This window comes from Gopherus flavomarginatus, chromosome 9, assembly GCF_025201925.1.
Source record: "Gopherus flavomarginatus isolate rGopFla2 chromosome 9, rGopFla2.mat.asm, whole genome shotgun sequence".
Classification (NCBI taxonomy): Eukaryota; Metazoa; Chordata; order Testudines; family Testudinidae; genus Gopherus; species Gopherus flavomarginatus.
In genome coordinates this window covers 32,269,901-32,294,289 of record NC_066625.1, presented here as the reverse complement: position 1 = coordinate 32,294,289, position 24,389 = coordinate 32,269,901, and the positions used below count along the sequence as shown (strand labels likewise).

The following is a 24,389-nucleotide window of genomic DNA, read 5'->3' as shown; positions in this document are numbered from 1 at the left end:
TTACCCTGCAACTCTGCGGCAGCAGTTGATACCGGGAGTTAGCAGAGCACAGTCAGTGTGGAGCTGCAGGCTCTGGGGCCCCGAGAGGCATGGGGGCACCAAGTGGGGGCCAGGGGATACTTGGGGGAGGCGCGTGGGGGCAGCAGGCAGGGCCAGGAGAGAGACCTGGCCCCAAACATAGGTGGAGCTGGGCCCCCAGGCCCTGAATATTGCTGGATCCCGGGCACCATGAGCCCATACAACTCACCGCCCCTGGTCAGGAGTCTGGCTAGGCATCCTGAGAATGGGAATGTATACAGAACCTTTCACCTTTGAGTCACCACTGACAAAGTCACTAATCTCTGGCAGCTGTTTGGTGACCTGTGTACAGTGAATTAGGACTGGACATAATGGGAACTGTTGCTGGCAATCTGAGACTGAATCATGGAGACCGAATGAGAGTGGCCCATCTAGACCAGGGCAGGGTGGGATGCTGCTGCCCATCTGAAGACTGAGGACGTAATGCTCAAGACTGTCAGTCTGGCAGCTCCCACCAGCACTGACTTAACTTGAAATATAAATGCATAAAACAGAACCAGGCTCTCAAGTCCTACTAGAGAACTTTCCTCTGCTTTCACACAGCATCACAGCTACACTTGTACTACAGTGACTTTGTCTAGCCAGGCAAATCGGTTGGGGTTGGAGTGTCTCAGAGATACTACCAGCCTGGCTCATCCCAGGGTTCTCTTAGCCCAGGATCTTTCCTCTGGCAATGGTCAGCACCAGAATATACAAAGATCCCTGCACTGGCAGTTCTGGTGTAGCCTGCCCACACAGGAATTTCTTCCTAGACCCTTTCATTAGAGGTTGTCTTATTTCCTGAATTAGGAGGGTTCTACGCCTTAAAATGTTGGGTTTGGGGGAATCTTATTTAATGTAACTTCTCTTTATCAAGGATGTATCTAATTATTTGTGAATCTGGGTAAGTTCTTGGCCTCAATGAGATCTTGTGGTAATGAGTTCAACGGGCTAATTGTGCAAAAAACATTTCTTTGTATTGGTTTTAAATTTGCTGCCCTTCAGTTCAATGTGTGATGAGAAAAGGGTAAATAGAAGTGTTGTATGTGGATCCCAGATAATTAACCCCTTAGTATCTTATAGGGAATGTCAGAACACCTCCCATTATGAACAATGATGTGTGGCTGGAGCTAGTAAAGATTAAAGCACAAAGATCATGATGGCTAATTGGCATATTTATTGACTTGTTGTTAAGGACAAAACCCATCTGTGGGGATTCATGAAGCATGCATGATGAGGGGTGGGAATTCCACTCCTAGCTGCCATGGCCTCATGATCCAAGGAGACAGTTTATCTATACTTTGCAGTCAACACCGAAGAAATCTGGGACAGGAACTTGTCCCATGCAGCATGGACTTCTGGGGTGAAGTCGTTGGGAAAGTGGGCAGCAACAGAGCACAGAATGCAATGGGAAAGCAGCTGCAAGAGAAAAGAACAGGAGGAAATCAAATGGAACTGCCTGAAATAACATTCCTCTGGCTGGTTAGACTCTGGCCTTTAAAGAATCAAGCAGGAATCTCCTTGCCAGTTACACAGAGTCACCTCATGTGGATATGAGCTATTGTCTGAGAAATCTGCCTTCTGGACTAGAGAAAAATCATTGCTCCCTCTTTCCCCCCACAAAAGGGGAATACAAAGTAACTGTAAATTACCCTTGCATTTATAGAAGGCCTTTCATGCAGGAACCTCAGAGCCCTTGGCCAAGAACTGTCAGTATCACAATCCCCATTTTAGAGGGGGAAGATGAGGCACAGATATGTGATGTGACCTGCCCAAGATCACACAGTAAGTATATGGCAGAACCAGGAGCAGAAACAGCTCTACTCATTCCCAGACTGGTGTGCAAACTCCTGGACCATGGCTGCACTCTCAGGATTGACTGTTCCCAGCAAAGGCAGGAGTCTTAGCAAGCATAAGAGGGAACAGCCCAGGACTTCCGCAGCCACTCTGATTAAAGTGAAGCTGCAGCCACACTTCCAAGGCTCAGCATGATAATAGCTTCACCTCTGAGCTGTAAGGCTTAGTCCTTGCTGCACTCTGCACTACATGGGGAAGTATTCAGTGATTAAGCTCCCATCAGCTGAAGTGGCCTGGGCCCACCGACTCAGTGACCAATGGACTCTCTTCACCCTCTGCCCTGCATGTAGGAATTCACTCACCTTGAAGTTCACTGGATCAACTCGGAGGATGTAGGCATGCAGCTCGCTAAGTGTGGCCAAGGCACCTGTAATGTTATCGATGTTCTTGACAGCCTCACCAATAGCACCCAGGACCTTGGAGCCATGGCCATGAAGCTGAGCAGAACCTTGGCTGAGATCAAAATGGGGGAAATAGGTCTTGGTCTGGGGGTAGCTTGAAAAAAGCCTGGAAGAGAATATTAGAAATGGCTTGAGCAATGGAAATTGCACTGAGCAGCTGACACTGAGAAAGGGGGCCCCGTGACCCTGGATAAACACTCCCTTCTGCTCTTCTAGTCCAAAGCACTAGAACTGATAAAGAATGGATTAGAGAAGATCTGTGATCCTTAGACTTTTAAAGTCCTACTGTAACCTGTACTAAACCATGAGCTGAAATGGTGCTGGAATATTCAAATGTTACAGGCCAGCAGTTCCACAGAAGCAGTTTGTACCTTATTTCTTTATTTTAGGGAAAAAAATATCAGACCAAATCAATGGAGTCACACCAGAGAGGTTTCTGGCCCACAGTGACTAACCAGATGTAGTGGGAGCCTAGAGGCAAATTTAGATTTACATGCTGAAAAGTATTTTAAAATCATTTTAAACTTACTTTCTTTTTTTCTTTGAACTAAATAACCTAATACCTCCACACAGCCACCTGCACCTTCTGTAGTATATTTTCTTCATCAGAATGAAGTTTGTATTTCCTAATGATAGTTAGCAAAATTCACAACCTTATAGTGAATAAACTGTATACACAGATATTTCATTGTCCAGAATCTTTGCTTTACCTACTATAAGTGGGGCTATACATCCAGAAAGGACCATCAAAAGATTTAAAATTAACTGGCTAAATAACACAAACCTGGGACTATTGTCTGAAGAAACCAAGCCTGGTTCAATCAGCTTCCAGGTTCTTTCCCTCCCCTTTGTGTCAGCTTGTTTAGTTGATTAGTTTTAGATGGATTTCTACTGGAAGGAGCATAGGGTGGGTCATTCCCAAACTTCAGCCAGATTCATTTGAAATGGGATGTTTGGGGAAAAACATCCTCTTCACTTAACATAAACTTCACGTAAAATACAGTCTCCCAGTTCTGCCAATAAAAGGCTATATAGCTGTATTTACAGCAGACCCTCCGTGGACCTAAGAGTCCATGTGGTTTGAAGTGATACACGCTTCTAGGAGATGGTTACTACTTCTCCTACTAATTTGTTACACATCAAATGGAATGTTGAGATATGTTTCAAGCAATCTGCTTGAATGCCTTGTATATTATCCATTCTCAAGCATTGCTCAGTACTTGCCAATATAAATTGCATCATTTACATACTAAAACCCACATCCATGCCTTTTCTTTTCATGTTCAGCTCATAACAATGATAACCTTTGCATTCGGCAAGATATTATCTGGGTATTAATGACAATGTGAAGTCACTCTCCTGAACTCTCAGCTGGCATTCATAGAAAGACTTATACAAGTGAATAGAAAATTACATTCTCTCTTTAGAAACTGTCTAGTAGGATTTGATAGCAGGAATATTATTCTCTGATAAATTCTAGAGTTTTAAAGTAATTTCTATAGAGCTCTACCACATTCTTCTAGACTTTCCAGGAAGGTTATTCTCCAAGAAAAACTGAGGTCCTCAATCATCAATGTTTGAATGATATACTTTAAAGTCTGCCCACTTAAGGGTGCCCAGTAGCCAACCATCATTGTATCTGATTTCCCCAGGCCTCTGAATTACAGGCCCAGATTCACCCCTGGCAAAAGCAACCGCTCAATTATTATCAATGTTGCTAGGCCCACTTACAGAAGTGGTGAATTTGGGCCACTGACTCTAATGAGAATCTCAGGGCCTGATTCTGATCTCATTCATACAAGTTTTACGCTAGAGTAAGTTCACCAGTCTGAGATCAGAGACAGGCCCACAGTATCTAAGCAAAGATGCTGCATTACTTACCTCTCCAGCGACTCGGTCCCAAGGGCATCAGCTTGGGCAGCTATCTTTCCCCAAATGGCAACCACTGCAGTCTTCTCAGCTTGAGTCAGAGTCATCGTTGCTGGAGCTTGTGAGATCAGCCTTCTTACAATGGAAACTTGGACAGGTCTGTGATGATTGTGTTCACAGCCTAAGTTATAAAGGGGAAAGGGAGAGCAGAACTTGGCAACTGTCCATTGCCATTGGTCACTTCTGGGACCCACCCAATGACATGGGGCTATCTTATCTCCCTATGAAACAATGCCTTGCCCTGCTCTGGATTGTACACTGGGAGGTCTTATCAATTTGTCACATCTTAAGCAGCAATGGGAAGGCCTGGGGAAATGAACTGGCCACAGGGGCACAGATGAGCAATCATACAGTATGGGGGAATTGTAATGACAAAGTGGAAAATGTCAGGCCAAAGAGCATGCAGGGAACCATCATGTTTTACAAACATGCTAAAAGGCTTAGAGAGAAGTGACAGATCACAACTTTCCATATAAAACATGGGACAGATCAGGATGTGCTAAATGCAGACTGTGGGCAAAATTCTGGCCACGCTGAAGTCAGTGGGAGTTTACCCTGTGTTGCTCCTGCAAAGAATTATTTACTAATTACACAAGGACATTACTACGTAGCACTAGTTAAAAAAAATTAATCACTTCAGATCTAAAAGCTCTTATGAAAGTAGCAGTAGTAATCAGGGCCAGCTCTAGCCATTTCGCTGCCGCAAGCATGGTGGCACGCCGCAGGGGGCACTCTGCTGCTCGCTGGTCCCACAGCTCCGGTGGACCTCCCGCAGGCATGCCTGCGGATGCTCCACCGGAGCCGCGGGACCAGCAGAAACTCCGCAGGGAAGCCTGCAGGAGGTCCACCAGAGCCGCCTGCCGCCCTCCCAGCAACTGGTAGAGTGCCCCCTGCCGGCATGCCGTCCCAAGCATGCACTTGGCGCACTGTGGCCTGGAACCGGCCCTGGTAGTAATGATACTTTGTACAAACACACACACACACCTTGCTGAATTAAGTAGGGTTCCACAGAAACGTGTGTGTGTATGTGAAAATTATTATTATATACTACCTCTATATCTACAAAATGCTTCTGAGCCCCAGATTTCAAACTGTCTGAACCGTGCTGCCTTCTTGCAGTAAAATAGCAGGCACCCAGAAATCAGTTTCTGAAACCTATAATTCATTGGTGTATAGCAGTGTTTTGCAAACTTGGGACACCGCTTGTGTAGGGAAAGCCCCTGGTGGCCGGGTCAGTTTGTTTACCTGCTGCGTCCACAGGTCCGGCTGATCGCAGTTTCCACTGGCCACGGTTCGCTGCTCCAGGCCAATGAGAGTTGGTGGAAGCAGCGCGGGCCAAGGGATGTACTGGCCGCCGCTTCCACCAACTCTCATTGGCCTGGAGCAGCGAACCGTGGCCAGTGGGAGCTGTGATCGGCTGGACCAGTGGATGCAGCAGGTAAACAAACCAGCCCGGCCTGCCAGGGGCTTTCCCTAAACAAGTGGCATCCCAAGTTTGGGAAACACTGGCATATAAGTATCTCTCTGGAGCTCATTGCAGGAGTATTTGATTCTTCAGGTCTTTCATTCCTTGACATATAATTATTACTATTATTTATCCTTTATATTGTGCTATATAGTATATATATAGCACAGAAGGCCCCAGTCGGGACTGGGAGTCCATTGTGTTGCATGCTGTACCAACACACAGGAGGACCTGGTTCCTCCCTGGAAGAGCTCACAGTCTAAATACACAGAAACAAGCAAGGTGTGGGGGTGAATGAGAAAGGGGATGGCTGGCATATGTCTACAGGGCCGGCGCTTCCATTTAGGAGACCTAGGCAGTCGCTTGGGGCGACAGGATTTTGGGGGGCAGCATTTTGCAGCTCTTGGCAGCAATTCGGTGGCGGGAGGGCCCTTCTGCGTGCCGAGTCTTCGGCGGCAATTTTGCGGCGGGTCCTCCACTTGCTCTGGGACCCCGCCACTGAAGTGCCCCGAAGACTGGGAGCGTGGAAGGACCCCCCCACCGCAGAACTGCCGCCGCCGACCAGGAGTGCGGAAGAACCCCCGCCTAGGGCGCCAAAAACCCTGGCACCGCTCCTGTATGTCTAAAGTCACTAGGCAGCCAAGAGGGGCTGGAGGAAATGCTAGGCCCTGTGGTTAGACACAGCTTCAAAGAAATGCTCCTCCGGAGAAGAGTGCTGACATGATTGCAAGGAACCCTTTGTCCCAGTGCCTGTGACACAGGCTACAACAGATCCATATGCCACCCAGGTGAACTTATGAAAGCAGTGCACACAGCTCCCCTCACCCTGCCATACTGACAGCAGGCCACAGACAAGAAACTGCCACAATCAGCCAAAATGAATATCCTTGCACCTTGCCACAACTGCAGTGTGATGACTCATATACACGAGGCAGCCCCTGACAACTGCCCTTTCCCCTAGAGGGGATTGGAGATCTGTGAAGATCTATAATTTGTGGAGGGTCAGGAGAGATGCTGTACAATCCACTCCACCTTGTCGGGACATCATGTTTCACTGGGAAACTATCTGAACCACAAGATCTTTGGGGAATAGATTTAAACCCAATGGCTGCTGCTTTCTGGAGAAGGTAATTCTGTTTTACAGGGGACACCTTCCAGGGCACTAGTAGTGCTTGGGCCATTTGTGTGTCTCAGAGCTTGTCCAGATTAGGGAAATCTCCACTAATCATAGAACAATAGGGTTAGAAGGGCGTGGTTACACCTGTGGAAGCCTCTAATGGAGACACACTGCACCAGTGCAAAGTGAGGCTTGCCCCGGTATAACCTGACCTGCAAGGGCTTGCCTGCACTACAGGCTTTTGCAGTGTGAGGCTGCACCAATACAACCCCAGTGTGGATGCTCTGCACTGCTGTGAAACTAGAATCAAGCACCCCAGTGTAATGTGTCTACACTGGGGGTTTGTACCATTGCAGAGTTCCCCAATCTAGACAAGCCCTCGGCAGGCTTCATTTGCTTCTCTAGCCAGAGCATTTAGTCCTCCGTTAGCTGTGGGAGATGCAGAACTGGAAGTGCTTCCCACTAACTGCTCCTAGCTGCTAGCCTCCACAACAGCTAACGGCACAGGGATCATTATGCAGGGCCCCCTGCCACTGGTGAGGAAGCAGGCTCTGTGCCTATGCTGTAGCAAGCATTGCTACTCAGGCCTGTGTAGGAGCATAGGAGTCACTGCTGCTCCCAGATAGGAGCATACGATTAGCAGGTGTCTTCAGTTAATGAGGAGAGAGGCTGCCCAGCAGCAGGCGGTTTCCCTGTGTGAGTGCTGGAGCCCTAGCAACAGTGACTAGTGAAGTGAAGGCTGGTGGCTCAAGTGCTTCCATTCTGATCAGGCTGACTCTCCAAACCCTTCACTGTTGGAATGGGCATTTCCTGGGCCTGTTCTCTGCCTGTGGGTTTTTGTTGTAAGTTTGAGCCCATTATGGTCACCATGTTTGGTATTGGGAAGGAATTTCCCCCCCGGGTCAGATTGGTGGAGACCCTAGGGGGTTTTCACCTTCCTCAGCAGTGCAGGGGACGGGCCACTTGTAGGTTTAAACTAGTGTAAATGTTGAATTCTCTGCAACTTGAAGTCTTTAAGCCATGATTTGAGGAGTTCAGTAACTCAGCCACAGGGTTATGAGTCTATTATGGCCTGCAATGTGCAGGAGATCAGGCTAGATGATCATAATGGCCCCTTCTGACCTCAAAATCTATTAGTCTGTAATAATAAAACCTTGCAATATTTTCTTGAACCTTCCTGGTAGGGTAGTGGCTGGAGTGGGAATTTGGTTGGGAAATAGGCCTCATTGAGGAGAAGTGCCTTTGAGTTTTCTGAGGAGAATTGGTTTTGACTAAGAAAAGGTACGAAACTCTGAAAATTGCTCTTTGTGCTTGTGTGCCAGGCTTTGAATGAGGCTTGGCATCATCTGGATGGCTACGTGAGCAATATCGTCAAAAATGCCCTGGATTCTGCCACATCCAATGTGCCCCAAGGGGGCTCTTGTGGACCCTTGGCACATTCAGTGCACACTATGTGAAGGAGATGAGTGATTCCTAGCAGCTCATGCCAAATAAAACCTTATGTGTTAGAGGGCACAACCAGCCCGTCACCACGGAGGCCTTATGTAGCAGCATATTGGGGAGGAGAGGGAGGGGAATGAAGCATGGATGAATGGGGGAGGTGGTAGAGTTGGGGCTAGATGATTGCTGATGTATCCTCACATCTTCCCCAGTGGACTGAAATAGAGAGGATCTGGCCCAGCTACTCAGGCTGGGCACTAGGCTCAGGACTCTGGAAGTGCTGAGCTGCACTGAATGAGTGAATAGTGCTTCCCTTGAAATTTCATTTATTACAGGCCTCATTTCTATGCTTTGTCTTTATTCCTTTCAAAATATTATATGTAATGTTAAAGTTACAGTGCACTCCAAAGCTAGGTCCCCTTAACTCTGCCCACTTGTGCATATAGCATATGACACAGCCCTTAATTATATAATCACATCCTCCAGTATCCAGGAGCCCTCTGCCTCATAAAACAGGTGAGGAACGCTGCACACAGTGCAGTTACTAAGAAAACTGGCATTAAAAACCATTTATTTTGTCCATGGAAATTAAATTCTAATTTTAAAATGTTTTTAATAATTACATTATTTGTAAATAGACCCAATGTTCATGTATTTGTATCCACGAGTCCCCACTCCACTTGTTGCATGCTACAATCTGCACAGAGGGCCAAATTCTTTTCTCAGTCATAGGATTAATTCCATTTACTTCACTGCAGATGTCACTGGGAACAGAATTGGCTGAGAATGATGCAGGGCTTCTCAGGGTCCCTCATTCACTGTTCATTGTCCAGCCTGAGCATCAAAGAGGCAGGGGCCCTGCAGAAATCATTGTCTGATCACATAACTAAGGACTGTACCATAACATGCAGGCACTGAGGTCAGGTCTCCAGCACAACTGTAACTCTGAGTATTGTGTCCATTTACAAGGAAATTTGTATGAAGCAGAATTTAATTAAAACAAAACACAGCAAACTGTGACTGTTCCAATTAACTTCTGAACACTAGAACTGCAATGAGGCAAGACCTCCAGTCAGCAGAAAAGCAAGGACAATGCTTCATTTGTTCACCTCTCAGATTACGTGTGTGTATAAATTTAGGGATCTCCCTTTGTAGGGACCAAGAACTCAATTTTGCCAAAGAGCCTGTGGAACTAAAAAGTGCAGTTGAGCTGTAGAGATAATGCACAACACTTAGTGTGCTAGATCTTCATAGCACAGTATACGTATATTTTCTCCCCCCGAGATTCCAACTTAATTACATATAAAGATGTACCCACAGAAGACCTCTGAGTACACCCAGGGGTACACATGTACCCCTGGTTGAGAACAACTGCACTATGTCACTCAACAGGCAGGCTGACCAATAGATAGAAGTGGATTGTCTCACTTTTGCAGACAAAAGCAAGCAATGAGGCTTGGGGATCCACTTCAAAGTGAAGGTTTATCTTCCAAATGCTTTTCACCATAATCTCAGTGACCACTTAATACCAAAACAGAACTGGATTTCCAATGCACTGCAAGAGGATCAGGGATAGTAATTCCTTCAGGACCTCATCTGTGGCACTGTCAATTCATTCCAATTCATTTCAACTCCAAATAATTTTGAGATCGTTATGTTTTGAAAACCAAATCTTGAAAGTGGAAACCAAAGTGTGATGGTTTTATGGTGTGGCTTCATGCTTATCCTCAAACTGCTGTGTTATGGCAGGCTCTCACCCCAGAGTTCCCTGCCTCAGCTTCCCCTTATGGACTATTAAGAAATTCAATGAGGTTTCTATACAGTGAACAGTACCTCTTCAAAGGCCAAACATGGTATGCAAACAGGCCTTCGCTCCTGTATCATAACTGAGTGATGGGAAAGAAAATTAGTCTGCATGTCTCCACCTGATTCCTTCCATCCAGGCTCTTCCTCAGTAAGGCCCCCTCAACCCAGAATCCTCTTCTAGAGTCAGGTCTCCTGCCATCCACTGGGAAAAGGTTCCTTCTCTGGATTCAGGCCCGCTACAGAGATCAAATCATTACAGCTCTTCCCTAGAGGAGCACATAGCTCCCCAACAACCTAGATCCCTTGCCACTAGCTGGTAAGATCCTTTCACTGGAACTAGGACTTTGTCCCTCCTAGTCCTTTCAAGACCTGCTCACCCCAGCAGCACCTCTCCTGAGTCCCCTTTCCTGGTAAACTCTCTCTAACCAACTCCCCTGCAAATTTCCTCTCCTCAGGAGCTTCTCTGATCTGAGAGCCCCTGACTGAGCTTTCGTAAGCCTTTATTAGGCCCAGATGTTCCTTAACTAATTAACTGCCACCCAGGCACTAGGCAGTTACCTACTCATGTGGAACTGAGTTGGCCCATTCTCCTTAGAGGAGCCTATCTCAGGTAGATTGAGTGCCTGAGCCTCTGATGGATCAGCTACCCTGTGACAGGCTTATTAGACTTTTTGCTGTAATTTAACTACAACCTCTCCCAAAGGTAAATGACAAGCATCTCTGTAATTTCTAATCTTTTAAAATTAATATTTTGCTGCAAAGAAGACAAACTGGGAAATTGTAGCACAGTTAACACAGTTCAGGGCACAAAGAATGCTCTTTGGAGATAATATGCCTGCTCTTTAATCACTCTCAAACAAATATCTCACTTGGACAACATCTACTCCTGCTAAAATCTTTATCATCCACCTCACAGAGAATGGCAAGGCAGATAAAGCACTCAGCAGTGTCCATCCACCCCCTGGCCACCCACTTCTCTTTGTATGCAGCCTCTGAGAGGGGATCCTGCAGAACTAAATCCATATTAAGTATGTATTACTTTGTTGCTCAAAGCCAGCTTAGTCTTTATTAAAGTAGCTGTATATAGCAAATTGATACAGAGGAGTTTTTATGTGAGGTATCCAAATGAAAATACAGGTCCTTTTCAATTGTAATCCCTGATAATGGACATTGTCCTGAGCCCAATTAAAATTCCTTAATATGAACTGGAAATTGTTTGGCAAACAGAGAACTGAAAATAAAGATTAATGGTAAGGAGAGTAGTATAAAGTGACGTACAAGAGGCAATAATGTTTTCATTAATGATCTAGAGAAAGGTATAAATTCAACAAGGATTGCATTTGGTAAGAAAAGCTAAATCAGAGTGTCAGACCCACAGTGCACAAAAACCCAGAGAGATTGTAACAGTGGAGTTTGGGCAATAAGATCTGTTCTAATGAATGCTATATCCAAGGAAAGGAAGTATCAGCAGATACATGTCTCTTTTTGATAACGGAAATTCTCCCCCATGGATTTCAGTCTGGAGTATTTGAAATGAGTCCCACTGTGAGGGTCACAGGCCTTGTGCTAGGGCAGGGTATCTGGGGGCATTCTCTCCCATGGGTGGCTATGTTATCTGTTGGCAAGAGGCAATGACACGGGACTTGGGGAAAGGAGCTGAGGCATGGAGAAAGAACAGGTGATGCTTCTGCTAGACATTCAGGGAAGTACTGAAATGCTGGCCAGATGGATTTGTGTACGCTCGAAAATCACAGTTATAACATATTCATTAGTGCAAAGTGAAACACCTAGGGTACACCAGGGCTGGTGTGTTTAAGTTTGTATTTGCTGGCTGTGGTTAACTCCCCAGCTCAGTGCAGAGTCCACAAGGTCTTTTCCTCCAGCCTGGCGTTGCTGCACTGCTGGGTGATGCTGCAGGGCCTGGGCCGGTGAATGGAACTGTGGTGGAGAATCAACAGGCGTTAGCGCAACGAGGGGCGCGAGCAGGTGGGAGGTGAGCGGCTGCAGGGTCCCGCAGGCTGGGCTGGGAGCTGCAGTGGCTGGCAGGTCCCAGGCTCTGAGCGGCAGGATACGCACAGGCTGCAGAGACCCCGGAGCCCCAGGCTGCTGGGCGCGAGGGAGCGGATCTCATGCCTCACACGAGCGGGCCCAGCCTCGGGGAAAGCGTCGCTCGCTTCGCCCCACACCGCCTGCCCGCAGCAGCCCGCCACCTCTGGACCGGAGCAGCTCGAACCGGCGGCGACTCAGCGCATGCGCGGAACCGGAAGTCCGCCGGTCATTGCTTCTTTAGGGCCTTTCTATGCTACTGAACTGAGGCGTCTCTATGGCCCGCGGCTGCCGCGCGCTCGGGGAGCTGTGAGGGAGTGGGGAGTGGCGGCGCTGCCGCCGTCGGCTGCCTCGCGGGGAGCCGGCGTGGGGGGATGGGTGAGAGTACCAGCCCCATCAGCGTGATCCTGGTGAGCTCGGGCAGCCGCGGCAACAAGCTGCTCTTCCGCTTCCCCTTCCAGCGGGGCCCGGAGCACCCGGCCGCCCAGGCCGGTAAGTGACAGCGCGGGGCCACGTGCCGGGCGGCCGGGCGCACGAGACTGGAGGGGCCACTAGGCCTCGGGGCCTCGTTCTCTGGGCCTTGTCGCGCGCAGAGCGGCCCGAGCCCGCCCCTCGCGCTGTGTGGGCCGGTCCCGCGGGGGACGGCCTGGCAGCGTGGCCAGCAGCCGGACCCCTCCCAGGCACACAGGGGCTTGTTTCCAATCCCAGGTCGGGGAGGCTCGGCCCTGGGGAGAAGCCCGGCAGGGCTGAGTGGCAGGGAGCCGAGCTGGAGGGGTGAGGGGGCCAGTGGCCGGGCGATGATGGGGTTCCTGAGGCTAAGGGAAGGAAGGAGGGAGAGCAGCAGAATAAGGACAATGGCCTCTATAACTGTAGACAAACTCCGAGAACCAGTGGATAAGATCCCGAAGGAAGACAATCTTAGAGGAAAATCTCAGTTCAGGAGAGGTGGGGCAGTGTTTTCCCCAGGAATTGAAATTAGGAGGGGGCTTGGAATATTTGGATGAGGGCTGATAAGGGTTGAGACTGGGAAGGCAAAGGTGGGCTGTTTCATTACCATTTTATTAGATTTAACTCATGTTTTAAAATAATCACAAAAATTTTAAGTTGGCTACTCAAGCCTACTATGAAGCACTACATCTGCATCCATCTTGGTTTCTTGTTTTAATTTTGCACTCGTTGGAGTCTTCTTATGTGTCTGTTACTTCCAGTCCTTTATGATATGCTCATGATCAGGCAGAAAGCGACTTTTTCAGGACACAAAATTCTATTCATTGAGGGAAAAGAACACTCAACTGTAGCTGTTGTGACTGTGAGTAGCAAGAGATGAATTCCTACTTCTTTCATCCCCGGAAACATAGCACAAAGATTGGGTCGAACCACTAGTTATGATAGAAAAGTTGAAGTTAGAGAGAAGCGTTTATTTAAATACATTCAAAGCAGGAGAAAGACAAAGGAAAATGTAGGTTTGCTGCTTAGCGAAAAAGGAGAGCAAACATGACATCAGGAAAGTTGAGATGTTTAATGCCTATACTGCTACAGTCTTCACTAAAAAGACTAATGGAGACCAAATACCAAACACAGAGAAGACTATTATCATTCTGGAGTGTATTAACAGGAATGTTGTATGTATGTAGATAATTATCCTGCTCTGCTCAACACAGAGGAGGCCACAGCTGGAGTAGTATTCAGTTCTGGGTGCCACACTTTAGGAAAGATGTGGACAAATTGGAGAGAATCCAGAAGGGAGCAACAAAAATGATAAAAGGTTTAGAAAACCTGGCCTGTGAGGGAAAGTTAACAAACTGGGCATATTTAATCTTGAGAAAAGAAGACCCAGAGAAGACCTGATAAGAGTCTTCGAATATGTTAAGGACTCTTTTATAAAGAGAATGGTAGGACAAGAAATAATGGGCTTAATCTGCAGCAAGGAAGATTTAGGTTAAATATTAGGAAACACTTAGAACTAGTTAAACTCTGGGATATTCTTTCAAAGGGCATTGTGGAATTCCCGTCCTTGGAGGTTTTTAAAAAGCAGGTCGAACAAGTGCCTTTCAGGGGTTATCTAGATTTACTTGGTGCTGCTACTGTGCAGAGTGCTGAACTTGATGATTTCTCGAGGTCCTTCTAGCCCTTCATTTCTATGATTCTATACACTGAATGTTTTAAAGCTGCAGCTAGGAGGGCTAGAAACCAACTTCATTATTATTTGTATTGCAGTAGTGCCTAGAAATTCCAGTTTTGGAGCAGCCCCTGTTGTGCTAGGCACCAAACAGACAACAAAAAAGACAGTAGTTCCCCTATAAAAATGGGGATAATGATACTGACCTCTTTTGTAAAGTCCTTTGGGATTTATATACTGATGAAAAGAATTATATAAGAGCTAGGTATTATTTAATATTTAAAGGAAAGATGAGGTTCTTGCCTAAGCACATTCCTCTGGGACTTTAAGAAAAATACCGAATATTGTGAGACTCATGATAATATTGTAAGAGTTGACAGCACCAGGATTCCAAAAGGTTGATGGGTTAAAGACCCAGCAAAATGTTCATTTGCAAAAGTTAAACACTCTTTTTTGTTTTCTCACTTGAATAAATTATTTTTATCCAAAGGGTTCCCAGAAGCCAGTGCAATGAGCATCTGACTATTCACACAATTGAATGTAGCTTGGAGAAGCACGTATGATGAGTTTTATGTTCTAGTACACTTAGTTCAGTTTCCATTCCCTCCTTTTCCAGTTACTCATCATTCTAAAGCAAATTCCTTTTTGGGCTGACATTTTGAGAGCCTGGTCTTAATGTTTGGTCTAAATGTAAAGCGTTTAAAGGCATGGTAATTTCACCTCTACCCTGATCAGATGCACAGTGTCATTGTGGCTGAAGACAAAAGTTTTCTATGAGCTACTCTCAGTCTGTTATCGTAGAATACTGCTGGTTCATGTTCAAGATCTGTCTGAGGTGGAAGAAGCCTTCTGATTGCTTTATTCTTTCCGCCAAAGGGTAATGATGGACAGTTGCTTCCTTTTATAGATTCACCGATTCAAGTTCAGAAGGATTTATGATCATTTAATCTGACCTCATGTATAACACAGGCCAGAGATCTTCCCCAAAATAATTCCTAGAGCCGATCTTCTAGAAATTCATCCAACCTTGATTTAAAAATTGTCAGGGATGGAGAATCCACTATGGCCTTGGGTAAGTTATTCCAATGGTAATTACCCCCACCATCATAAATTTACCTTTATTCCATTCTGAGTATGTCTAGCTTAAACTTCTAGTCATTGGATCGTGTTATACTTTTCTCTCCTAGATTTAAGAGCTTATTATTAAATATTTGGTCCTCATGCAGTTACTTATAGACTGTAATCAAGTCATACCTTCACCTTCTCTTTATTAAATTCAAGGAGCTCAGTCTGTTTAGTTTATCACCATAAGACATCTTTTCTAATCCTTTAATCATTCTTGTGGCTCTTTTCTGAACCCTCTCCAATTTATCTACGTCCTTCTTGAACTGTGGACACAAGAACTGGATGCAGTATTCCAGCAGCAGTTGCACTAGTGCCAAATACAGAGGTAAAATGACCACTCTACTCCTACTCAAGATTTCTCTGTTTTTGCATCCCAGGATTGCTTTAGGCCTTTCAGCACAGTGTTGCACTGGGAGCTCGTGTTTTGCTGATTATCCACTACGATGCCCAAATCTTTATCAGAATCAGTGTTTCTCAGGGTGAAGTCCCCCATCCTGTAAGTATGGCCTATAGTCTTTGCTCCTAGATGTATATGTTTACCTTTAGCTGCATTAAAACTCATAATTTGCTTGCACCCAGCTTAGCAAGCAATCCAGATTGCTCTGTATCTGTGATCTGTCCTCTTAATTATTTACCACTCCCCATTTTTTGCATCATCTGCAGACTTCATCAGTAATAATTTTACGTTTTCTTCCAGGTCATTTAATAAAAATGATAAATAGTATAGGATCAAGACTTGATCCCTGCAGGTTCCCACTAGAAACACACCGTTCTTCTCAAGAGCACTCACTTATAGTGTTCCTTTATGAGAGCTCAGCCTTGCCCTTAATTAACATCTGTTAGATCTTTAGGGATGATTTTTCAACTCTCTAGGCTCAAATGCCATCAGTACACATAATGCCCAGCTCTATGTCCTCCTTTTCACCCCAGCTGGACTGTTGTTTTGAAATTTCCTAGATGTAAAATGGCTGGCTTCAACTACCCCTAGGCAAGATCATGTGATAGATTTGGAAAATCTAGACAAAATCTATTCTGTGTAGGCTGAAAATGTGAGAGAGAGTCTCCAGTGGCTTCATATTTTCTGAGAATGCTTTGTTTTCCTGAAGGCTGTTATACCTAGGTCTAATTTCAGTTGTTGGGTTTAGTATGTGGGTGCTGAGTGGTGGTGGTGGTGGTAGTGGCCTGTGATATACAGGAGGTCAGACAGCAAAGCACCTAACAAGTAAGAGATACTAACTAAAGGCTTATTTGCTATCTGAAGGTCACATATTTTACCCTTTGATCTTTGTGCTAACCTTCGAATGTCATCAAATGGCATTTAACACCCGTTGTAGATGTTAAAATGTGATTTGCCAAGAGAGAAGATGTTTAAACCCTCCTTTGCATTGTTTACCAAGATCAGCTGAAAGTTGTTTCAAAACTGTTTTTGTTTTTTTCTATTCTTGTTGATGGCATTAGATCTTTAGATTTCTTTCTCTGTATAGGAGGACCCTCTGAAGAGGCTAGTCAACTTGCTGGTTTGTGACATCAGAAACAATGATAATGACACCTGAGCAATAGTAAGGGAAGGGAGTTAATCAAACTTTTAAAAGTTGTTTGTTTGCTCAATACCTATTTAATTCATATTTCTGCCAGATACTTGGGAAATAAGTTCTCTTTGTGAAAGTTTCAGCACCCCTTCATCTTCAGTTGAAGGCTGAGGAAGCTTCCGGTCCTGTTTCTTAGACTATCTTGGCGCAAAAACAGAGAAGTCAAGGCTGGATGTGTCTAATATAAAAAAGGAGGGAGAAAGGGTTTTTATTGTTCTTTTTTAAAGAGAATACTTTTGGGCCTTCCTAGTACATCCTTTAGAAAAAGGCACAAACACACTTTTTTTTTTTTTTTGAAGCGAGGTCCTTGTTAAGCTATTCAAAATTATGTTCTTTTCCCTTTGCTTCAGGTAAGCCAAGGAGCCGATATGCTGTGAATAGCACTAGTGACAACACAGAAGACCAAGATGGAGACTCCAGGTGAGGAAATTTCCCCTCAACCAAATGTTTTAAAATAGAGGAGGAGAATGGCCCATTCTCCTTTCTTGCACACTAGTTGAGTAGGCAAATCCTCTTGTACTGTATGAAAGGAGATCTGCGAAGAAAAACTCAGAACCGAGTTAACCTCAGACAGATGTGCTGGATGTACCTACTAACCAGGCGCTTCTCCTGAGAGTCAGAATGCTGCTGAAGGTGCTGGTTTTGAGACAAGATGTAAATCAGACATTCTAACCCCTTCTGGTCATTAAAGAGCTCATACCATTCTTTGAAAATAGGAGTGTTAATCCAGTGGCCTTGGTCAGATTTCAGTTCTACCCACCTGCATCTCCAGATGGGAGTTACAGTTGGATGCAATGTTCTTCACTTGCTGCCTTAACTCTCATGTAGAGTTATGCACAAATAAACTGTTGTGTTTCCCCAGAGGTAGCTGCAGTTCTTTGTTGGATGAAGTGATATCTCATAAGGATACTGAAATTTAAACAATGTTTTTGGGATCCTTGGATGAAAAGTGCTCTGAAAGTGCTGAGTGTCCCTGCGTATTATTCAGTTTAAATTGATCTTTTAAACATTCTTCTTCATGCCGAGTCTCCTGCTTTGTTCTGGTTTGTGCATACCACAGAATTTATCACTCTGGGCTGTCACAGATGTTGGCAAAGTCAGCAGGTTTCCTGAGCTCACCCTTAGCTAAGTTGGTGTTCCCTGTGGCATGGTTTTTAAATCTTATGAAATAGTAAAAGGACGGGTTCTGTCACTCTTACTCCTGCTGAGGAGAGTGTTATTTGAAATTAGTTAGACTAATTACAGTGAAAGATCCTACTTAACTTGAGAGAAGTTGGCAGAATTGGACTGCAAAAGGGGAAATGTATGTCCCGATACTGCAAAGATTTAAGCACATGCTTACTTTTACTACCAAGAGTAGTCCCATTGAAATCAGTGTAACAGTTCGTGGTAGTGAAGTTAAGCAAGTACATAAGTCTTGGTGGCATCAGTGCTTTAGTTTTCTACAGATGAGAAAAAAACAACTTGCTTGGGACTTACAGTAAATCTGTGTGTTGTCTTTTTTGGTATCTTTAAAAAGTGACAAGAGTCCTGTGGCACCTTATAGACTAGCAGACGTATTGGAGCATAAGCTTTCATGGGAGCACATATTGTAGCACGAAAACTTATGCTCCAATACGTCTGTTAGTCTATAAGATGTCACAGGACTCTGTCGCTTTTTACAGATCCAGACTTACACGGTTACCCCACTGATATTTGGTATCTTTGGTGTCTTAGAACGCTTCAATCTGGCATGTCCTCAGTGAATCCAGTACAAGGCAGCAGACTCCATGGGAGCTAAAAACAACTTTTTTTAAAAACTGGTATTTAGTTCTGTGCTAAACCTTCTGCATAGCCAAATTAGTGGAGCCATTCAGCATGTGTTTCTTTGGTTAACTCAGGTTGCTTTTGTAAGTCACTGTTAAAAAGTTTGGCCCTAGTATTTTGTAAACTATACTTGTAAAGCAAGGGAGTGTTGTGCTGCTTTTGGCATTTCAAAAAATTCTCAGAATGCCAGGAAAAGGGGGAAGCTATTGGCTCCTACAGATAATGACTAACATGAGACCCAAAAACAGATCTCAGAGAACTTGTAATGCACTTGAAGAGCTGAGTTACCAAAATCTCCCAAATCCCAGTTTTCATTGTATTGTGACCTTGTACCTTATTGGTCATTGTAAGGAAAAAAACACATACTTAAAAGATTCAAACAATTGGAGTTACTGGAATATTGTGTTCAGTTCTGGAGTCCACTTCAAATGGATGTTGAAAAATTGGAGAATGTCCAGAAAAGAGCGATCAGAATGATGTGAACTCTGGAAAACATGCCGTTCAAATACTTAAGGAGCTCAATGTGTGTAACTTATTGGTCATGGTGTAGAAGTACCTACATATGGAGAAGATTTTGGATAGTAGAGGTTCTTTAATCTAGCAGAGCTGATGAAAGTGCTCTTTGTGTACTTATGCGTCTGCATTCAAATGTGCAGAGGTGGCTCCATTTTAAACCTGCTAGCTGTGACAAAGTCCTTTTCAGAAATTACACTTGAGTCTAATTCTTCCTTTGCCTAAGTCCTTCTCTGGCTCCCAGAATAATCAGTATTTTTCATATTAATCACATTTTTCACAACTTTCCTCTCACATGCTAATGGAAGGAAAGAGAGAAGCTCTTGTCTACAGCTGAAGAACTGATACAACGGCTAGACTGATCCCCATCCGCAGAAATGATAACTTATAGCAACAAGTGACTTCCTCCATCAAATTACTGCATGTGCTGTTAATGTACAAAATGTTTTCAAATTGTTTCCTGAAATGCACTAACTTAACTTCCTTCAAATATAAAGTCATACAAATGTCTTCTGTTTTGCATTTTGTCTTGAAATATGGTGGCCGGACAGCTCCAGTTTTCAGATCTGTATCTTTCAATAGATTGTGACTCTGATTCTTCTTTTTCCCCTTATGTCATCATCTGGGGTCAAGTCATTGAGCAAACATGCTCTCTCTTAGTGCTGCCATGGACAGCTGAAGATCCACCTGCTTACATCCCTAATCTTCTTTGATGCGATCCATCTATCACTTCCTCAGCTTTTCCATGTTTACTACCATGCTATCATCCCATTCAGTCTTCGTCTGTTCCTCTTCATTCATCCTCTGCATGTGTATGAACCAGGGAAGTCACGCTTCCTGGATTTTGTCAGCCATATCAGACTTTGACTGCCATCCGAATGCTTTCATTTTGAAATCTGTCACTTTGTGTAACTCCTTTTATAGTGCAAAGACATCTTACCTTGAACAGCTGTAGGTATTGAATCTGCTGCCTCTTCACCACCCATGTTTCTGCACCATACAGCATTGCCGGGTGCACTATTGTTCTATAAAGTTGGGCTTTGTCTCAGAGGCATATGCTTGTGCACAACACTTGAGATGTTGTTCCAGCACTCCCCACTCTGGACTGTGTCTCATTCAAGCTCACTGTTGAGGTACTTGAACTGGTCAATTTGTTTAGTCGTACTTCATTAATCTCTATATCCAGTTTCCCAGTGGCATCTCTACTGACCCACATGACCCCATAATCTTACTCATGTTCATTTTTGTCCAGTGCCTGCTTAGCTGGTCATACCACTGGTTTACTATTTTCCCTAAGACACCTTTTAAGGATGCCCTTATTACTACATCATCTGCAAATAGCAGCTTTTCACCTTTTCCCGTTATGACCAGTTTTTGAACAGATAGTGTGAACAGCTCAGATGGAACAGACGCAGTGGACTAGCCTACTGCTTTTCCTCAGTTAATTCTGTTCTTTTCAAAGTATATATATACTTTACATTTTCCTTTAAATGACAAACCAGTGTGATACCTTTAATTGCCCTCCAGTGAACATAACTCCGTTATAATCAAACCCTTGAGCTGGGGAAAAAAATCAAATCTGCATTTAGCAGGAAAACTTTTAATTGGAGCATGAGACAAGTTGCCAATAGTTTTATAGATCAGTACATATTACAAGTGCTCCCAAAGTGGAAAGAAGATAGTATTTACTTCATTAGGTTTTAGCAGTAGCAATCCTCACTGTTAGTGTTAGCTTCACCAAGAGATTTGATGAGGCTGTGAAATAATTGTGTTTGTGGTCACAAATTAGAATAACTTGATTTTGAAGATTAGATTTGCTTTGTAATTTTATTTACTGATGGCATTACTGCAGAGAGAGTTAAGGTGGTTTAGGTGCCTGAATGCTGTATTTCCATACCTTAACATAATTGGATTTTTTAAAAATTTAGACATATCTCTTGAATTTCCTGGGTTTGTTAATGCTTGTTTTTGAGAAAATTACAGCATTCTTGTGATTCTTTCACCCACAGTTACTGGTATATACCCTCAGCCTGAACTCTATTTTAATATAGCTTTGTCTGGGATTTCATCTCCTTTTCAGAAGCAACTGGAGTAGCAAAAATACTTGCACTGTATTGTTAGTCGCCTTCTCTCGGGAAGCTATCTAGTAGGATCAGCCACCTAGAAAAACAAACTTTGGCTGACAAACATCTCCACTTGCTTCCTCCTAGCCTTCGACTATTCCCCTTTACCCAAATAACCCAGTTAAAACACATCTCCTCTCCAAAGTGGCTTACAAACATTAAATAATCATCACAACTGGTGGAGATTTGTATTAGCTCTTTTGCACAAATGGGAAAACTGAGGTACACAGGCTTTAAGTGACTTTCCCAAAGCCATAAGGTAAGGCTTGGTCTATACTTAAAAAGTTTTACCAGTGTAGTTATGTCAGTTAGGGAAACGATTCTCTCCCCACCACAAGCTGTGCTGGTAAAAGTGCTAATGTAGATGCGCTTATATTGGTATAACCTATACTTAAGGCTAGTGATTTTAGGTTTTAATTGATTAAAACGCTCCCAATTTTTCTTCTATATACAAATCAGTGTCTATTCAATAAATACTGCAAAAAGCTAGAAGTGGTTCACATTGACTTCACCACTTTCCCAGTGTAGTTTGGTTATATAGGTGATGTACCTGCTCCCTGGCTTTCAAAAGGGCTTGTGTAGATGGGCCAATAATGCAGACTGCAGATTGCTATTTCTAAAATGTATTGTGCATTAGTTGGTCTGTGTAGACTCTTCTCATGCATACTAAAATTTCCCTAGTGTGCTTTAACATGGTGTTGTTTGAAGCAAAACTGTGTTTAAAGCAGACTAGGGTACAAATGTGCTACATACTAAACCAGGGGGTTCAACTTCAAAGATCAAAGTAAAATACCGATAAGTCATGTTTATACATATAAAAATTAAAGTAGATCCCGTTTATACAAGAATTTTGGGAAGTACCCCAAAAATGTATTACAATATCAGAGAGAGAGCTCTGGGGGAAAAAAGAACATTTTGGGGCTTCTACATAAAACTCATTGTTAAGAATAAACCCCCGAGAATGAAATGAATGAAAATCTGAAAAACAGGAACTCTGTTTATCCTATCTGGCATAAACTATACCAATGTAAGCACTTTTATACCAATATAACTGTATCTACAGTGGGAAAGTTTTTGTCAGTTTAACCATTCTGGTATGGTTAAATTCGCAAAACTGTAAGTGTAGAAAAGGCCTAAATTTCTGGCATAGTAGAGTTCTAGGCACCAGACTGGAAGTCAGGAATTCCTTCCCAGCTATTACCAAGCTGATTCAGCTGGGACAACCAGCACATTCAAGGATTGCTGTGTCAACAACAGGCTTTTACACAAGTTGGCTCTCAAACCCTTGTAGCATTAAGCAATTACAGCAACGTATTCCTTCCAGAGGGAAATCCACAGCTGTCTGCTTAGCTGAGGAGTCTGATACAGATAAGGCAATGCTAGTACTGTAGTACCAGGAAACCAGCACCCTCCCTCTCAGCTCCTCATACTCCTTTACCCTCCACCACATGGAGCACAGTCCTCTTGCCCCATACCTGCTGCTTTAGTCTTTGGTTCAATAGTCAGAGCTATAAAAACTGTCTTCCCTAGCTGTTGGGAGCATTCTCCCTATATCAAGGTTGTCAGTCTCATGTATGCACCTTTTGTTAATACACCTATTTTAACAGCTCAGAAACTTGTTAAAAAAGTAAGATACTGCTGAGCTGTGCTATAACAGCGTGTTATGGTGATGAGGTTACTGTGGCAGGCCCTTCCCTCCTGATTATAGGAACCAACTCCTACATGCACTCCCTTGTTAGCATTTCCAGTGAGACTCTCTCACCTTCAGAAGTGCATATCTTTTCCTCCCTACTTCCTGACTGGCACCTACTCCCCTCTGATAACTCCTCCATATACTCCCTCTCTTTCCTTTTGTTAAGCACCTACCTGGTACCCCTTACATGTATTCTTAGGTGCTTCACTGAAGGGAGGCCCCTGGCTTTCCATCCATCCTTTTAGACACCCATCCCATGATTCCACTTCTCTGTTCTTTTGTGACACTTCTTCTCCCACTTGTAGGGTGCCCCTGGTTTTCTTTGCTGTAAAGTGTCCAGCAGGAGGCTGAGTTATCTTTCCAGTAGAATCCGAGTTGACATTTTGATTTCAGGTACAGCTTTTAACATGCATGGTATAAGGCAGCCATGGCTTTATCTGGCCAAATTTTCAATTGCACCATCCACCTTTGGAAACATACCCTTTATTTTTATTCTTGAAAGAGAAGCATTTCTGTTTACTCTGTCCACTGGTATCTGGGAGCCAGTGCAGGAGCATCTGCTGCCATAGTGTACGAATAGCTGCAATTGAGAGCAGAGTCAGTAAGTGCCTCCTCTGTTTTCTTCATCAAATGGAGGGCTTCATGTTCTTTGCCACAAAACCCTTGTCATCTTACTCATTTTAAGGCTTTAATTGGTGACTGGTCCTGGCTATGAAATAAGCCAGGGATGGAACTGGCTGGAACTGGCTCTGCCACTGCTGTGAATCTGGCCCATCTCATATGGAGAGATGTGTTTATTCGGCAATAGCAGCAGTTCCATGTGCAAGACCATCCAAAGGGCCACAAATGGGCATAAAATCCTCAGTGTCCTATGTCACGTCTCTAATCTCTGAGCTACACTGCCAGTGCCTCACAAGTTGACAACAAGGAGGGTTTGTGCCATATGATGCTGTGTGCAACTTTAAACAACACAGATGGGTTTTTGTAAACACCAGTAACAATCTGTTCCAGGAAACAAAGTTAAGGAATCTCTTCCTCTGAAATCAGTGCTAGTTTTTCTGCAATTTCTAGGTAAGACTATGCTAGGTAAGCATTAATTATAAAATTTGCACCAGCAATGCCCTTACCATAGGCTTGCTTTTACTCTTGCCTGTAAGTTATCGCTGTGTACAGAAGTTTAACCCTTAATAGTCCATCTTCATTTTTAATATTGTCACTTTTGTGTATTTTGTGTTACTTTGCCTGGTTTATTCTTTTGCTGTATTTTTTGTTTTGTTTTTGTTTTGTGTTTATGCCCATGTTC

The 24,389-nt window shown here is 44.1% G+C and overlaps 2 protein-coding genes across 11 annotated transcripts in view; one reads left to right on the top strand and one right to left on the bottom strand.

The window, feature by feature from the left end:
- Positions 1-1,078: 1,078 nt before the first annotated feature.
- Positions 1,079-24,091, bottom strand: LOC127058443 (hemoglobin subunit pi). 2 transcript variants are annotated; one of them, XM_050968512.1, is made up of 4 exons: positions 23,260-24,091; positions 4,197-4,365; positions 2,217-2,421; positions 1,079-1,476 (listed from the first exon to the last, which is right to left on the bottom strand). In XM_050968512.1, exons 2-4 carry the CDS (start codon positions 4,289-4,291, stop codon positions 1,348-1,350), a joined length of 429 nt encoding a protein of 142 aa, XP_050824469.1. In that variant the 5' UTR covers positions 4,292-4,365; positions 23,260-24,091; the 3' UTR covers positions 1,079-1,347. The 2 variants fall into 2 exon arrangements, with proteins under 2 accessions (XP_050824469.1, XP_050824470.1); XM_050968513.1 differs by having other exon boundaries at positions 23,567-24,091.
- Positions 11,970-24,389, top strand: part of NPRL3 (NPR3 like, GATOR1 complex subunit) — a 108,239-nt gene continuing 95,819 nt past the window's right edge. For 2 of the 9 annotated variants that reach the window (XM_050968239.1, XM_050968246.1), the window contains exons 1-2: positions 12,418-12,610; positions 17,302-17,371. In XM_050968239.1, coding sequence (XP_050824196.1) covers positions 12,493-12,610; positions 17,302-17,371 — 188 coding nt within the window. In that variant the 5' untranslated portion in view covers positions 12,418-12,492. Of the gene's footprint in view, positions 12,066-12,414; positions 12,611-17,301; positions 17,372-24,389 lie in introns of those variants that run through there. The other 7 variants (XM_050968249.1, XM_050968243.1, XM_050968238.1 and 4 more) reach the window with 7 other exon arrangements.

Bases quoted from the DNA above. Each gene is read 5' to 3' on its own strand.
- LOC127058443 (XM_050968512.1), bottom strand. From the start codon at position 4,291: ATGACTCTGACTCAAGCTGAGAAGACTGCAGTGGTTGCCATTTGGGGA. The intron at 2,422-4,196 runs GTAAGTAATGCA...ATTCTCTTCCAG, and splicing joins GGGACCGAGTCGCTGGAGAG to GCTTTTTTCAAGCTACCCCC. The intron at 1,477-2,216 runs GTGAGTGAATTC...TTTCTCTTGCAG, and splicing joins TTGATCCAGTGAACTTCAAG to CTGCTTTCCCATTGCATTCT.